General features: G+C 59.8%; 8 protein-coding genes across 8 annotated transcripts; 4 read left to right on the top strand and 4 right to left on the bottom strand.

Annotated features, from left to right (window-relative positions):
• Positions 1-461: 461 nt before the first annotated feature.
• SPSK_08593 (uncharacterized protein) lies at positions 462-2,968 on the top strand (the record flags this gene model as incomplete). The annotated part of the gene is made up of 2 exons (XM_016735185.1): positions 462-960; positions 1,026-2,968. The coding sequence occupies 2 exons, from the start codon at positions 462-464 to the stop codon at positions 2,966-2,968; spliced, it is 2,442 nt and encodes an 813-aa protein (XP_016587810.1).
• Positions 2,969-3,541: 573 nt separating this feature from the next.
• Positions 3,542-4,906, top strand: SPSK_09260 (actin-like protein 2; the record flags this gene model as incomplete). The annotated part of the gene is made up of 2 exons (XM_016735836.1): positions 3,542-3,563; positions 3,756-4,906. The coding sequence occupies 2 exons, from the start codon at positions 3,542-3,544 to the stop codon at positions 4,904-4,906; spliced, it is 1,173 nt and encodes a 390-aa protein (XP_016587809.1).
• A 633-nt stretch (positions 4,907-5,539) lies between these two features.
• Positions 5,540-7,002, top strand: SPSK_09181 (cyclin-dependent kinase 8/11; the record flags this gene model as incomplete). Its single annotated transcript, XM_016735758.1, has 2 exons — positions 5,540-5,639; positions 5,708-7,002. The coding sequence occupies 2 exons, from the start codon at positions 5,540-5,542 to the stop codon at positions 7,000-7,002; spliced, it is 1,395 nt and encodes a 464-aa protein (XP_016587808.1).
• Positions 7,003-7,709: 707 nt separating this feature from the next.
• SPSK_09850 (ADP-ribosylation factor 6) lies at positions 7,710-8,335 on the bottom strand (the record flags this gene model as incomplete). The annotated part of the gene is made up of 2 exons (XM_016736418.1): positions 7,710-8,020; positions 8,086-8,335. 2 exons carry the CDS (start codon positions 8,333-8,335, stop codon positions 7,710-7,712), a joined length of 561 nt encoding a protein of 186 aa, XP_016587807.1.
• A 1,152-nt stretch (positions 8,336-9,487) lies between these two features.
• Positions 9,488-10,864, bottom strand: SPSK_09249 (SAGA-associated factor 29; the record flags this gene model as incomplete). Its single annotated transcript, XM_016735825.1, has 1 exon — positions 9,488-10,864. One exon carries the CDS (start codon positions 10,862-10,864, stop codon positions 9,488-9,490), a length of 1,377 nt encoding a protein of 458 aa, XP_016587806.1.
• Positions 10,865-11,632: 768 nt separating this feature from the next.
• On the top strand, positions 11,633-12,726 carry SPSK_09489 (DCG1-like protein; the record flags this gene model as incomplete). Its single annotated transcript, XM_016736061.1, has 2 exons — positions 11,633-11,740; positions 12,022-12,726. The coding sequence occupies 2 exons, from the start codon at positions 11,633-11,635 to the stop codon at positions 12,724-12,726; spliced, it is 813 nt and encodes a 270-aa protein (XP_016587805.1).
• A 275-nt stretch (positions 12,727-13,001) lies between these two features.
• On the bottom strand, positions 13,002-14,597 carry SPSK_09086 (uncharacterized protein; the record flags this gene model as incomplete). Its single annotated transcript, XM_016735666.1, has 1 exon — positions 13,002-14,597. The coding sequence occupies one exon, from the start codon at positions 14,595-14,597 to the stop codon at positions 13,002-13,004; it is 1,596 nt and encodes a 531-aa protein (XP_016587804.1).
• A 583-nt stretch (positions 14,598-15,180) lies between these two features.
• SPSK_09604 (isoflavone reductase family protein) lies at positions 15,181-16,134 on the bottom strand (the record flags this gene model as incomplete). The annotated part of the gene is made up of 1 exon (XM_016736176.1): positions 15,181-16,134. The coding sequence occupies one exon, from the start codon at positions 16,132-16,134 to the stop codon at positions 15,181-15,183; it is 954 nt and encodes a 317-aa protein (XP_016587803.1).
• Between the last annotated feature and the right edge of the window lie 183 nt (positions 16,135-16,317).

Below are 16,317 nucleotides of genomic sequence, written 5' to 3'. Positions count from 1 at the left end.
CGTATAATGTCTATTTTCTGTTTTCCAATTACCCCGTCGCCTCATTCGTCACCATCGTCACCAGTTTTGCGTCGTTTGCCCACATCGGTTGCGGGAATACCATCTCATCTCCCCATCTCCCCATCGCCCAATATGGGCGTTCCCCATCATGCGGCCTGCGAGTCACGCGGTCCACTGGGACGGTCGTGGACGAGCGCAACAGGCATCCCATGGTATAGGAAATTTGGTCACTTTTTTTCTGTTTTCTGTTACGCGTGGCATATTGACATTGCCTCATATACGGCCTTGGCAGGCCATGGGCCATGACTGGTGGAGGCTGCGATCATCCAGTATGGACTGTTCTCTCTGGCGGGTGATAAAGACTCCTGGTCTCCCAGCCAGTTTGCTGTCTTCCCTCGTCGTTTGCTTCCGTCCTCTCGTCTCGTGACTGGATATCGGGCCTTGACGCCAGCGACACGGACATGGCACGCTTTGCATTTGCGCTGCCGCTTGCGGCACTGCTGTTTACGGCCTCGGTCTACTCCCAGCAATGCGGCTGCATGGGCCTCGACTACACCGACGGGGGCTCGTATCTGATTGACGGCAGCTCGCAGCTGAACTTCACCTTCCATTCCTCGTTTGAGGGCTGCCAGGACGGCTTTGTCACGCCCGTCCTCATCGATCCCAATGGCATCCAGTATGCCTGCGATGACATTGAGTCGCAGCCCGACGACAGCCAGCAGGCGTCTCAGTGGTGCGTCCGTCGTCTACATTCCATGTGCTTCGCCGTTGCTAACACGTTCAGCAACCTCACGTACGACCAGATGGTGACAGGCCAGTACACCATCATCCTGCAGTCGACCGACATTGAGTTTGCCTCGCAGCGGCAGTTCCAGATCACGGTTGGCAACCAAGGCCTTGTCGTGGTGACTGTCACGCCCACAGAGACGGTTGGCGTTACTGTGACGCCTACAGCGATCAGTACGGTCCCCCTGGCTACCTTCTGCTTTTGTGTTTCCTCCAACTCACCGTTCTAACACGCCTAGCCCAAATCAACGAGGTCGTTGAGACACAGACCGTCATCGGCTACCCCGACACCGTCACCTCCGACTGTGACGCGCCCACGCAGACCATTATCAGCTACATTCCTGGTCCCACGTCCGTCATTGACACCGTCATCCAGCGATGGTTCACTGCCGGTATCGTCACAAATTACTACCAGACCACCGTCGAGGTCGACGCATATTGCCACTGGCCCGCAACCTGGCGCTCGCCCACCGTGGATCGTCCGCCGCCGCCCACGTCGCGGCCCACCAACTGCGACGGTTGCCGGCCCTGGTACACAAGCAGCAGCTGGGTCTACACGCGGCCGAGCAGAACGCCGACGCGGCCCCACACGATCCCGCCCAAGTCGACGACGTCACGCCACCGCAACCCGCCGCCTCCGTCGTCAACTTGGCACAACGACCCCCCTCCATCATCCACGCGTCACAACGATCCTCCGCCGTCATCGACACGCCATAATGACCCACCTCCATCGTCAACGCGACACAACGATCCACCGCCATCATCTACTCGGCATAATGACCCACCTCCGTCGTCAACACGCCACAACGACCCGCCTCCGTCATCAACCCGGCACAATGATCCTCCTCCTTCATCAACTCGCCATAATGACCCGCCGCCGTCGTCGACACGCCACAACGATCCTCCTCCGTCTTCGACTAGACACAATGACCCCCCTCCATCGTCATCCCGGCACAATGACCCGCCACCATCGTCAACGCGGCACAACGACCCTCCACCGTCCTCGACACGCCACAACGATCCTCCGCCGTCGTCTACCCACAGGCCCGACCCGCCCCACACGAACCCGACCACCCGCCAGCCAGAGCCCCCTCGATCAACCTCGCAGCCAGGCAATGGAGGCAACAATGGAGGAGGCAGGGGCGGCGGCAATAACGGAGGAGGCAACAATGGAGGCAACAATGGAGGTGGAAACAACGGAGGGAACAACGGGGGTAATAGGGGCGGTGAGAATGGCGGCGGCCATAATGGCGGTAACGAAGGCGGGAACAACGGTGGAAACAATGGGGGAAACAGGGGTGGAGGAGGTGGCGGGAACAACGGAGGCAACAACGGGGGGAACAACGGCGGAAACAATGGAGGGAACAGGGGCGGAGGCGGTGGCGGGAATAGCGGAGGCAACAACGGAGGGAATAATGGCGGTAACAGGGGAGGCGGCAACGGAGGCAATAACGGAGGGAACAACGGAGGGAACAACGGAGGGAACAACGGTGGAAACAATGGAGGGAACAGGGGCGGAGGTGGTGGCGGGAATAACGGAGGGAACAACGGAGGGAACAACGGTGGAAACAACGGTGGAAACAATGGAGGGAACAGGGGCGGAGGAGGTGGAGGGCATAATGGACGCGGTGAAGGCGGCAATAACGGCGGCAACAGAGGAGGTGGCGGCGGCGGCGGCGGCGGCAACAACGGCGGTAACAGAGGAGGCGGCGGAGGCGGAAACAACGGCGGTGGTAACAATGGCGGTGGACGGGGTGGCGGCGGCGGTCACAGGCCGGATGCCACCGAGGGCGTCGACGGCGTGCCCCAAACCACACCGGCGCCCGCTCTGGCTCGGCGCACCCTTCTCAAGATCCAGGATGTGACGAGCACTGTCGTCGAGACGACGTACACGGCCACCGTCACCGTCACGTCCACGGCCGAGACGCCCACGAGCACCGAGGACAACTTCTACACCGTCACGAGCACCTTTGAGCCGCCGGCAGAAACGGTCTGCGACGACGACGGCGTGCCCACGGTCACATACTTTTACCAGGGCCCTGCGCAGACGCAGTACCATGTGCACTACGAGACTTACAACACATGGGCCACGATCTGGGTCGGGCAGACGCAGACCTACACGTACACGGACCGCGACGCCATGACGCAGTGCTGGCAGGGTGGCGGACGATACGGCGTGTAGTGTGGCGTGAGGTGTGTGGGAGCTTGAGTTGTTTGGTGGAAGTCGTGGAGCATACTCTTGCACGATGTTTGCTGCGGTATGAGCTTTGTAGGACAAACGGGTTCAACATTGACAAATGTAATTTCTACGCAGGCTAATTCAGCCATATTTTTTTGTTTCTTTGTTAATTTCTCAGAAATTCTACATTTGTTAATTATTGCATGTTCACAGTTTGTTTCTCACCATTCGTACACACTCATTGCCCCTGATTCCCCTGTTGTTTACTGGAAGTTAACTAGACAGTTAACTACAACATAGACAGTTTAGAATGGCGCAGCACAAGACGTGTCACGTGCCACTCACACCATTACGTGCGGCAGGCAGGCGCATTCCACTCGCTTTATCTGGAGCTGCGCCCCCGACCCCGCTAATTCAACGTCAGCATCCCAGGACCAACACGCCCAGCCATTCCGAGACGCTGCAGTGGCCTCCATCGTCCTCCCTGCCGCACATCGCCAGCGCAAGGCAAAGCGACATCCTGCGACTCTCGACACACACCACTCTCCGACCGCGTGTGCTGCACATTCTACCACCATGGCATCACCTCCCCCGATTGGTACGTATAAACTGGATCTTTGGACCGCCGTGGCTGTTGTTGTGGGGTTGGTCGGTCCCTCCGCCTGAGCATCCGAGCTCCCCTCCTCTGGGAACATCGCCATCGGCGCTGTCGTCACCCGCCTCGCACCCACCATTGTCCCTCCCGTGGCCCGTCCTCGACTCTCACTCTGGCCCCTGCTAACCTGCCCAGTCCTTGATGGAGGCACGGGCTTCCTCAAGGTCGGCTATGCCGCGCAGAACTTCCCTGAATTCCAATACCCCTCCATCGTCGGCCGGCCCATCCTGCGCACAGAAGAAAAGGGCGACAATGACCTGGTCATCAAGGACATTATGTGCGGCGACGAGGCCGCCGCCGCACGCACGATGCTGCAGATCAGCTACCCCATGGAGAACGGCATCGTCAAGAAGTGGGACGACATGCAGCACCTCTGGGACTACACGTTTTACGAGAAGATGCAGATCGACACGACGGACCGCAAGATCCTACTGACCGAGCCGCCCATGAACCCGCTCAAGAACCGCGAGCAGATGTGCGAGGTCATGTTTGACCGCTACAACTTTGGCGGCGTCTACGTGGCCATCCAGGCCGTGCTGGCCCTCTACGCCCAGGGCCTGTCGTCGGGCGTGGTCGTCGACTCGGGCGACGGCGTCACGCACATTGTGCCCGTCTACGAGTCGGTCGTGCTCAACCACCTGACGCGCCGCCTCGACGTGGCCGGCCGCGACGTCACCCAGAACCTGATTGCGCTGCTGCTGCGCCGCGGCTACGCCCTGAACCGCACGGCCGACTTTGAGACGGTGCGCCAGATCAAGGAGAAGCTGTGCTACGTCAGCTACGACCTCGAGCTCGACAAGCGCCTCAGCGAGGACACCACCGTGCTCGTCGAGAGCTACACGCTGCCCGACGGCCGCGTCATCCGTGTCGGCAGCGAGCGCTTCGAGGCGCCCGAGTGCCTGTTCCAGCCGCACCTCGTCGACTGCGAGCAGCCTGGCATGGCCGAGTTTCTGTTCAACACCATCCAGCAGGCCGACGTCGACGTGCGCTCGTCGCTCTTCAAGGCCATTGTGCTGTCGGGCGGCAGCAGCATGTACCCCGGCCTGCCCTCGCGCCTCGAGAAGGAGCTCAAGCAGCTGTGGCTGACGCGCGTCCTGGGCGGCAACCCCGAGCGCCTGAGCAAGTTCAAGGTGCGGATAGAAGACCCGCCGCGCCGGCGACACATGGTGTTCCTGGGCGGCGCCGTGCTCGCCAACATTATGGCCGACAAGGAGTCCATGTGGGTGACCAAGGCGGAGTGGCAGGAGCAGGGTGCCCGCGTGCTCGAGAAGCTGGGGCCGCGATAGAGACACTGTGGAAGGATGTGGTGTTTATAGGCGGGTGGCTGCATTGCGCGTGTGAAACTGGTTCTTTATGGTGCTATCAAGACGAAAAGGCGACCTGTCGCCGCACAATCAAGTTCTCTGCATATCGTGATGCCGCAATGCTCGCAGTGTGATTGTCGCCAGTGTGCGCTGAAGATGTTCTGTAACCTCGCCAAAGACTCGTCCCAGACTCCCCTGTAAATTGTAAGCGAACCGCTGACAGCGATGTCAAACCCGCGCCATTTTGTCAGCCATAGCGCATGCCTCCAAACCCCACCCCGCTAAAAATCGATAAACGGCACTGGCATCTGTCATCGCCAGTCGTTTCTCCACCTCGTTCTAGCATCGCCGACCTCCGCCACGACGCTCGCTCCGACGACATAGCGACGACTTCCTTTGTTACGACAAAGCCCTCTGCACATCCCCGATTGACATCGCACTGCGTCAGCCTTCTTTCTGCCCTCGCCTCTCAGCGCCCATGCGGTCCATTGACGGCTGCTCATAGAGCCGCCCAGGGCGACCTCGGCATCGCATCTCCCTCGTGCCATCGTCCTTCCATCAACCGTCGATTGGCGTCGCTTATCGGCATCTCAGCCTATCTCTCCCTGTCCCAAGATGAGCCACACAAACCCGCCGACGGGCACGTCAGGGCCGGCGTCAGGCTCAGCGATGCGCACACATGCTCTTAAGCGGAGCGTCCAGCAGGCCTTTGAAGGTGAGTCCCTGTCCCGGTGACACCCGACGTGGTGGTGTAGCTAACCCGGCGTCCGTGGCCCCCCTCAGACACCGTCGACCGCAATGTGGGCTACGTCGGCTACCAGAGCAAGGTGCGGGTGACGGACAAGTACCGCGTGATCGGCTTCATTAGTAGCGGCACGTACGGCCGCGTGTACAAAGCCGTGAGCCGCCAAGGGATGCCGGGCGAGTTTGCCATCAAGAAGTTCAAGCCCGACAAGGAGGGCGAGCAGGTCACGTACACGGGCATCAGCCAGTCGGCGATCCGCGAGATGGCGCTGTGCAGCGAGCTGTCGCACTACAACGTGATCCGGCTCGTCGAGATCATCCTCGAGGACAAGTGCATCTTCATGGTCTTTGAGTACGCCGAGCACGACCTGCTCCAAATCATCCACCACCACACGCAGCAGCCGCGCCACCCGATCCCGGCGTCGACCATCCGCAGCATCATGTTCCAGCTGCTCAACGGGAGCCAGTACCTGCACACCAACTGGGTGCTGCACCGCGACCTGAAGCCGGCCAACATCATGGTGACGTCGGCCGGGCAGGTCAAGATTGGCGACTTGGGGCTGGCGCGCCTGTTCTACAAGCCCCTGCACTCGCTCTTTTCCGGCGATAAGGTCGTCGTGACGATCTGGTACCGCGCGCCCGAGCTGCTCCTGGGCTCCCGCCACTACACGCCGGCCATTGACATGTGGGCCATTGGCTGCATCTTTGCCGAGCTGCTGTCGCTGCGGCCCATTTTCAAGGGCGAGGAGGCCAAGATGGACTCCAAGAAGACGGTGCCCTTCCAGCGCAACCAGATGCAAAAGATTGTCGACATCATGGGCCTGCCCACCAAGGAGCGGTGGCCGCTGCTGGCCAACATGCCCGAGTACCAGCAGCTGAGCACGCTCAACAGCCACCATCACCACAGCCAGCACAGTCACCACGCGTCGTCCTCGTCGTCCTCGTCGTCCTCGTCGTCTGGCAACCTCGAAAAGTGGTACTACAGCACCATCAGCCAGGGCCAGACATCGGCGCCGCTGCCGCCGTCCGCCGCAGCCCATGCCAACCCGTCGTCGCTGGCCAGCCTCGGCGCCAACGGCTTCTCGCTGCTCGCCGGCCTGCTCGAGTACGACCCCGAAAAGCGCCTGACGGCCGAGGCGGCGCTCGAGCACCCCTTTTTCACGAGCGGCGACGCGCTGCACAGCAACTGCTTCGAAGGCCTCAAGACCGAGTATCCGCACCGGCGCGTCAGCCAGGACGACAACGACATTCGCACGAGCAGCCTCCCCGGGACGAAGCGGAGCGGGCTGCCAGACGACTCTCTTGTGCGGGCAAGCAAACGGGTAAAGGAATAATCCTGGAGGTCCCCGGTGTCCTGGTGTTGTTTGTTTTCTATGCCGCATGCCGCATGTTGCATGTCTGTTATGCTTTCTTCTACTGTGCCCCTTTCTTATACCCCTTTGCGTTTGGTTTCTTTGGTTTTGCGTTGATTTTATTTTCTTTTTGCTTGTCCCCTTACTACTTCATTTGACGAATAGGATGCTGAAATTCAATCATTTTTAAAAGATGCAACAAGGTCGAATTACGAGGTATCTATAAAAGGGTACGGAGTACTACGCGGTACACGGAGTAGACTGAAGAAATCGAACAACACAAAGAATGCGGTGCGGGACAAGACAAGCCTAGAGGCAGCCTGGAGGCAGCCTCGCACCTTGGGTATACCCTTTTTATCCATCTCCCGACGCAACACCCAGTACAAAAAAGGAACAAGAGAAGAACGTAAGAGCCAGAAAAAAAAGGAGACAGAACAAATCGAGCGAGGCAGACGCGAAATAGCAAAATCAAACTGACATTGTGGGAAAATAGGGGGCAGAAGATCGGAGCAGTAGAGGGTAGACCGCATGAGGCTTTGAGGCCAAGACGGGACAGGCAAGCAGACAGGACAGGTCAGAGTGAAGGGCAACAACAACAGGAGCATATTAGAAAGCCATACATAGACCATACGACCACAATAGAGCACCATCCACCCTTCAACTCCCCGGCTTCACCGCGGATTGCGCCGTCACTTCTTGGCCGGCGCCGGCGGCGCCTTGACGTTGTTGGACAGCCAGGCCAGGCCCTCGAGCAGGCCCTCGCCCGTGGTGGCGCAACTTGGCACGACGTACCAGATCTTGTCCTTGAGCTTGGACAGCTGCAGCACCTCGGTGACCTCCTGGGGCTTCATGCTGTTGTCGAGGTCCTGCTTGTTGGCAAATACGAGCAGCAGGCTGTCCTTCATCTCGCGGTCGTTGATGATGCGGTGCAGCTCCTGCTTGGCCTCGTCCATGCGTGCCCGGTCGGACGAGTCGACGACGAAGATGAGACCTTGGGTTCCTGGGCAAGTTAGTACGCTGATGGCAAAACGAGGACGGAGGGGCGCGGCGGCCGGGCGGACGTACCGCTAAAGTAATGTCTCCAGAGAGGCCGAATCTTGTCCTGGCCACCGACGTCCCAGACGTTGAACTTGACGTTCTTATACGTCACAGTCTCGACGTTGAAGCCGACGGTGGGAATGGTCGTGACGTCCTGGCCCAGCTTCAGCTTGTACAGGATCGTCGTCTTGCCGGCCGCGTCGAGGCCCAGCATCAGCAGGCGCATCTCCTTGGATCCGAAGATCTTGCCCATCATCTTGGAAAACTGGCCGCCCATGGTGACGGATGTCGTGTGGTCGTGCGACGGTGGCAGGGGGGGAGGGGGGTATCAAGGCGGAGGGAGGGGGGTGCAGAGAGAGTTGTCGAGAAAGTCCAAGGCGGTCGAGCGCGAGGTCGTCGCGTCCACGTTTGCGCGCGTTCGAGCGTATGCTGCAAAGTAACCGGCGGCGGAAGCGCAAAGAGAGTCGTACCTCGAGCGGCAAGAAAGGAACGTCTACTCTGGATATCTGTCGAGTCCACACAAAGACGTCGCGGTCGTCCTGTCGCGCGACAACAAAAGACAGAAAAGGGGGCGAGCAATGGGATCGGCGATTGGGGATCGGAGTCGGGTCGTGGCGGTTGCAAGTGAGATCGCTCAGTCTCGTCACAGCCTCGTCGTGCTTTTTTCCTGTGCTGTAGTCTCGTGTTTGCTTTTCCACGTTCTGTTCCGCTTTGGTGAAAGCTCCCTCCTTTTTGCGGTTCACCTGTTTTCTTGCGTTTTCTGGGGAATTCGTTAAATTGGCAGTCGACTGGAGGTGGGCCGCCTGGCTCAGAGGTGGCAGGTGCGCCTCCCCTTCGTGCCTGCCCCTGACCGTTGTGCACGGCACACGCACCCCAAAGCGTCCAAGCGCCAAAGTGTCCCAGGGGTCAAGTGGGGTTGGCTGTAAGGTGAGTGAAGAGCCTCAGAGGCTACAATGCTGTGGGCGCAATTTTAGGCGACATGTTGCAGCAGACTTTTAAATTACAGTGGGAAGTCGACGACTTGCACATGCAACGAGAGAGTCTTACAGCACAATTAAAGTTACGGAACACCCCGGTACTAAATGCACTGCTAGCAGACGTAGTAAGACTACGACATTCAGCCACTTGATACGGTTATGTGAACGCCTACTGAGTACGAAATACAGTCCACAGCAAAACTCGATCCAGGTCTTCCATTTGAGTGTAAACTCTCGCGTGACAAACAAAACTGTACCGTCCCGGATCCCTTTCCTGGGTATTCAATATCCAAACCTCTCGTATCCCAATAAACAGATAAAGTGCCCACCCAAAGCCATTGCGCCGTGCCATTCCTAGAAAACACATTGATAACGACAAAATCAAAATCCGCACACAAAAACGGACCACTGTAACCAATGGCCAAACATACGGCCCCCCAATCACGCGCCGCCTAGTTCCGGTACTCGACAACAAAGCGCCGCTCGACCTCCTGCAGTGTGCCCGAGTTCTCCTCCCCCTCGAAGCGCAGGTTCACGCGCCCCGTCGCCTTGTCCGTGCTCATCACCTCTGCCTTGTAGAAGGTCGTGCTGTCCGGGTACAGGGCGAGCACGGTGCGGCCGGCCTCGAGCTCCGTCAGGTCCTGGCCCGGCGGCGGCAGCGGTATCATGTTGCTGGCGCTGGTCCGGTACTCCTGGCGCTGCTCGGGCGCAACGTCCGGGTCTTCGTCCTTGACCTTGTAGCGCCGCGACTTGCCCTCGCCGAGCACCTGCTGCACCTTGCCCAGGAACCACTCGGCCGAGTCGTTGAGGTTGGCCGGCTTGGGCTTGAACACAACGTCTTGGCCCTTGACAAACATGACGCGGGACCGCTGTGCCGCCGACGTCATGGCGCTGCCCGGTCCTTGTGGCTCGACGCTGTCCGCCTTCACCGACGAGGCCGTGTCGCGGTCGCCGCCACGCGGCGGAACACTGTCGCGGGCGTGGGACGAGCGGTCGCCACGGTCGCCGCGGTCGCCGCGGTCGTTTCCGTTGCCCGCACCGCTCTTGCGTCCGTGGCCATTGCCATTGCCGCTGCCCTGGCTCGGCTCCATGTCCATCTCGTCGCCGGGGCCCTCAAACTCGTACGGGTCCTTTTCGCGCTCCTTCTCGCGCTCCAGCTCGCGCTCCTTTTCTCGTTCCTTTTCTGCCTTTTCCCGCTCGCGCTCGCGGTCCTTGTCCTTTTGTGCCTTTTCCTTTTCCTTTTCGCGCTCCTTCTCCTTCTCCCGCTCCTTTTCCCGCTCCTTTTCCCGTTCCCGCTCCCGCTCCTTTTCCTTCTCGCGCTCCCTCTCGCGGTCGCGCTCCTTGTCTCGGTCGCGTTCGCGTTCGCGCTCGCGTTCGCGCTCTCGCTCCCGCTCCTTTTCCCGCTCGCGCGTGCTGGTCCGGCCCGTTGTGCGCGACGACGAGCCGCCGCTCAAGAGGCTCGACCGCGACGGCGTGGCGCCCTGTTTCGCATCGGCCTCGTCCTCCTTCAGCTTCTGAATCGTCCGCAGCAGCTCCAGGTTCTCGAGCACGCGCTTGAGGTTGTCCTGCACGGCGTCAGACGTGCGCACCCCTTTGCGGAACAGGTCCTCCTGCTGCTTCTCTTCGGCCTCGGCGTCCATGGCGTCGCCGCTCTCGTGCATGCGCGTGTCCTGGTCGATGATCTTGCGCAGGCCGTCGTTGTCCGCGTTCTGCAACTCAACGTGGTTGCGGATTTCGTCCTTGATGCTCTGCCACAGGTTGTACTCCTCGCCCTGCTGGCTGCCGCGGTTGGGCCCCGAGCGGCCGGTGCGGTTTCGTGACGAGGACATGGCGGGACGTGTGCGTCCTCCCCGCTCTGCGACTCGAGTTCCGATTCCTAGGCAATGCCGAGATCGCTACGCAGGTTAGCGAGCATTCTATTGGGGTTCGGGCGAGCCATCGGGGGCGGTTGGTGGTTGATTGTTGTGTCTGGTGGTGTCTGATGTGGTGGGAGAAAAAACAGAGACATGCCACCGCATGCATATATTGACTTCCAGGAGTCGACTGGTGGGATATGGGTGTAGTGAATGAGAGTGACTGGCCAACCGTTGCCAGGGCAGATGCTCGTGTCTGCTTACCTTTCACAAAAATACAACCACCTACTGTTTGATGACCACGATGGCGGTCACGAGCGGAAAGAAGGTCGCAGGTCCGCCCAGAGTGCGTTGAAACCGACGGTGGAAAGGTGCGTTCAGCGATTGCGAATGAAGTTAAACAGTTGTGTGGAGAAGCTCAGAGCGCCGACAAGCTCGGTGGGGAAGCTCTTCCGTCAAAGCAAATTCTTGCACGTGACATTTTGTGGGTTGTTTGAATGCATGCGCCCCAATCAGGGTCGCTAGACATATCTGCTCTACGTACCGAAAGTCGCTGACGAGCGCTAGTAAGAGACCCTTTTAGGATGCCCCACGCTTATGAATCGGGATAAACCGAGGAAACGCTATCATGTATCATGACATAAAATATCGGCGCTGTGAATACGTGAAAAGTCATTGTTCTTAGCTGAGGAGCGCGCTCACGTCAATAGTCACCCGCTGACCGAGCTTTCCTGTTCAAACAGCATGGCGTCTCCAAAGGACAGAGTGCGGATTCTCGTCCTCAACCCGAACTCGTCGACAGACATGACGCATGGCGTAGAGGAGGCCCTTCGCAGCATCGACCTTCCCACGGTGAGTGACGTGTGTCGTCTTGTACTTCTTCCGTTTTGCGGCGGGTGGCTCTTATTTTATGTATTTTGTGGGCTGAGGTTTTCGACCTGGGATTTTTTATATGTTTTTATTTTACGTGTCAATTTTCTTGAGCAAAATGCGGTTAGAAAACGTCATAAGAGTGAAAACATTGGCGACAAGGTTGTATTCCAGAAAATGACATTGAAATCACGACAGCTACAGAGCTTACAGTTTAACAAGCTTTCCTGCCCTTCACAAGAGCCTCCTGCTAACAACACAAGTCAATCCAACTATCGACCTACACGGCACCCAAGGACAGTCCGGCCAGCATTAACGATGGCGACGACCTCGAAAAGAGCACGGCCGTTGTGCTGGCCAATTTTGATCTCGAGCATGCCGCCGAGAACTACGACGCCATCCTCGTCGCCTGCTTCAGTGTCCATCCGCTGGTGGCCAAGCTGAGCAACCTGCTGGCCGACCGTGGCGTTGTGGTCACGGGCATCTTTGAGGCCAGCATCCTCACGGCGTTGTCGCTGCTACCGCCGTATGCCCTGGGCACGACCAAAGGTACGGGGGCCTTCAAGACATGGGGCGTTGTGACAACGGGCAAGTTCTGGGAGGAGCACCTGACGGCGGGCGCGGCCGCGTACCTGGGAGCGGAGCAGCACGAAGGTGCGCGCAGCGGCAAGTTTGCCGGCATTTACTCGACGGGCCTCAATGCGGGCGATTTCCACGGCGGCGTGTCGCCCGAGGTGATTCGGGAAAAGCTCAAGACGGCGGCGAAGCAGCTGCTGGCGGGCTCGGACGTGGGCTGCGTGGTGATGGGCTGTGCCGGCATGGCTGGGCTGGAAGAGATCATCCGCGACGCAGCGCGGGAGCAGTACGGCGCCGAGGCGGGCAACCGCGTTCTTATCGTTGACGGTGTCAAGGCCGGTGCGGGTCTGCTGGACCAGGCCGTCAAGAACGCCCGCTTGTTCCGGGCGTGAATGGTGCATACGACACGACTATAGCGAAAGCGAAGGATTTGAGCAAACCATAATAAACCATTTCCAATTGAATCCCCAGCGCCAAACACAATCGCTAGCCATAATACATAAGACCCTGGACTTTCCTAAACTGTATAATAAAACAATGGTATGCCAACCACAAAAGCACATAGAAACAGACAAAGCGTCAAGCTGACTACTCGGGTACATCAGGAGTCGGGTACGAAGCCCAACGACTAGGCCGTGCTAGCCCGGTCGCCGGGAGGCCCAGACGGCTAGTCAATGCGCGACGTGCGGCCCCAGACCTCGTCGGCGTCCTTCTTGCCGTTCGTCTCCGGCACATAGAACCAAAAGAAGACGGTGGAGAGAGCGGCGAAGATGGCAAACAAAAAATAGACCCAGCCAGCACCGCCAAAGCGGTTGTTGAGGGCAGTGTTGATGAGGGGGAAGAACTGGGCAACCAAGAAGGTGGCCACGTAGTTGGCGCCCAGCGCCCACGACTGCGTCGCACCAACAGCTTCCTGACCGACGAGCTCGGACGCCAGAATGAAGGGCACGGGGCCCAGGCCGACGGCGAAAAAGGCGACAAACGTCAGCACCGAAAACGCCGACAAGATCTTGACGCCGTAGACGATGGAAAAGGCAAGGACGAACGCGCTGGAGCCCTGGCCGATGACCGACAGCAGGAGACACGCCTTGCGGCCGAGGCGGTCGGGCAGCGGGGCGCAGAGCATCGTGGTCACCAAGTTTACGCAGGAGATAATAATGGTGAGGAGGGCCGAGTTGAGCGGCAGCATGCCGTTGAGAAGGGACACGGAATACATGATCACGGAGTTGATACCGCACACCTGTTGCGCGAACATGATTCCTATGACGGCGATGAGGGCGGGTCGGTAGTGGGCGTCGACCAGCAGTTCAAAGAAGCCGACCGGGGCCCGGGCCTTTTGTTTGACATCCAGGGCCACGGGGCCGCGGGGCGAGGGCGGCGCAACGGCGACGATGCCGCCGGACAGGGACGCAGCGTCCAGCGCGGAAGGTTCGTCCAGCTCGGGGACGGCAGCGACGGCGGCGCCGTTGTTCTGGTCCAGAAGGGCCTGTTCCTCGGCAGAGCCAGCGGCTGGCCAGGGGGCGACCTCGTCGTCCAGGTTGGCGGCCTTGCCCCGGATGCGCTGCAGGATGCGCTTCGCCTCGACCCTCTTGCCCTCGCCGCCGCGCGCCGCCAGCCAGGCCGGGCTCTCGGGCACGGCCAGCAGGCCCACAAACTGGACGGCGGCCAGGGCCATGCCGGTGCCCAGAATGGACCGCCACGCCGCGCCGTGGCTCAAAAAGAAGCCGAGCGTCTGGGTGAACAGGATGCCAACGTTGACGGTGATCTGGGTGAAGGCGCCAAAGAAGCCGCGTGCCTGCGCAGGCGCGACCTCGCTGATGTAGAGCGGCACAATCACCGTCGACGCTCCTGCGCCGAGGCCGTTGAGGACGCGGCCGATGGCGAGAACCGCGACCGACGGCGCAAACGTCTCGGTGACGGAGCCCAGCAAAAAGACAGCGGCCGTCAGACGCATGGCGAGCAGGCGGCCCTCACGGCTGCAAAAGGGTCCCGCCACAAGGGCCCCGACAAGGCCGCCGATGGTGAAGACGGACGAGACGGTCGCGAACTGGGCCTCTGTCATGGGGATGCAGTCGGGGAGGGACGTGCCGGTGATCTTGCCGGCCGGCATGCCCTGTTGGTGGCAGGTCAGGACATCCTGGGGCGCGTTGAGCTCGGCCAGGTGGAAGCCGAACTGGTGCGGGCCGAGTGTGACGACGACCAGCAGCAGGCAAAAGTACGGCGTGACGCCGTCAGTGACGCGCCGCAGCGCGGCAGGAAGCATGGCGGATGGGAGATGCGTTTGGTGCGCTACTGGACGAATGCAGACCCGAGATGTATGGATATTCGAGTGACGATCGTGCGGGGTTATGATGCTGGTGCTGATGCTGGTGATGGCGATGATGTTGGGTGTTTCGGAGTGTCGGTTTGTTGTGCAGCGATCCCCGTCTTTGTTGTGGAGCTCAGCTGGTCGGACCATCAGCCGCATGGTAATTCATTTGGGGAAGGAGCGCCAATACAGTTGATACGTGGGGAAGCTACGACCCCAGGGAGCCAAGCCACTGGCCCCTCAATCGGAGTTTGGAGGTGCATTCGATGGGATGGCCAGCTTATCAGTAAGATTGGCTGCACGGGTTACCGCTCGGAGCGAGTACAAGTTTCCTATTCCGACGACTCTCGAACTTGTTGATTCTCCATTACATGCATACTATTCACTGAAATTTCAACTTGCGCCGACACTGCTGCGGTGCCTGGCGTCCAGCGAGAAGCTTCACTAACGGACAGCGCTACTCATTTGCGCTAGAGCACGCCCTGGGCCCAAAGTTCTTCCGCCAACATCACCAACTCAGCTCTCCCCCATCTGTTCTTTAGTTACTTGCCAGCGCCCGGCCTACAGCCGTTGCCAAGCTGTCCGTGTCGTTGGGGCCGATGCCAATCAGCTCGTTGTCGTTCTTCTCGTACAGGGTGCCGCCCTCGGCCCAGATGCGGCGCAGCGTGTAGGGCGTGGCCGTAGGAATGGCGTCTGCCCATGCCTTTTCCTCGAGCGCCTTCAGCTCCGCCAGCGGCACCTTGGTGACCTGCCACTTGTCGCCGCCCGTCTGCTTCTCGTACTCGGCGACCACCTCGTTGGGCGTGACGACAAAGGACTGCACCTTGAGGGCCTTGCCAAAGGACTCTTGCGGGTGGCGCAGGGCAGCCACCAAGAACTTGCCGACGTCGAGCATCGTGCAGAAGCCGATCTTGCCTTCGCCGTCCTCAATGACATAGGCCTGCTTGTTGGCCGCGTCGAACCTGCCCAGCTTGGGGTCGCTGGGCGAGGCCACCCACATGTCAAAGTACGGGCCGGTGACCAGGTAGGTGACGTGCAGCTTCTTGACGTTCTCGCGGATGTACTTGCGCAGGGCCAGCTTGTTCTGGTGCGGCTTCTCGTTGGGGCTCTTGGCGTTGTGCTCAATGTCGGTGCCGTACTCGGAGGGGAACAGCCACTTGACCGACTCCGACGCCTCGGCGAGCTCGACGAGCTTGGTCTGGACGTGGAGCGCGCCGCGGCCCAGCGCCGAGATGACCGTGTCGGGCTTCTCGGACTTGTAGGCGTTGGCGACGTCGTCGGCACTGGTGACGTCGCCGACGACGACGGACAGCGGGACACCCGAGGCCTTCCAGCGGGACAGCAGCTCCGGTTTGGTGGTGGCGGTGTTGGTCGATGTGAAGATGGATACGTGCGAGAACGCCGGCTTGGCTGCCAGGACGGCCTCGGTGATGTACTTGCCAATGGCGCCGGTGGCGCCAAAGATGAGCAGGCGAGAAGGCGCGAACGACATGTTTGCTATGTGTGAAGCGTGAAGGGTAAAGGGCGAGGCTGTAAAGTGAGGAGTGTGTATGCAATGGCGAAAGGTGAGGAGGAAAAAAGTCAAGTTGTCGAGAAAAGCAGTTTATGAGCGTCAGATTAACAGAAGAGAAAGGAGAGAGCAAGAGCTAAAGAAACATGGACAACCTGGCAAACA

Source organism: Sporothrix schenckii (assembly GCF_000961545.1).
Source record: "Sporothrix schenckii 1099-18 chromosome Unknown Cont44, whole genome shotgun sequence".
Taxonomy (NCBI): Eukaryota; Fungi; Ascomycota; class Sordariomycetes; order Ophiostomatales; family Ophiostomataceae; genus Sporothrix; species Sporothrix schenckii.
Note: the sequence above shows the minus strand (reverse complement) of the source record. Positions and strands in the feature narration are given on the sequence as shown.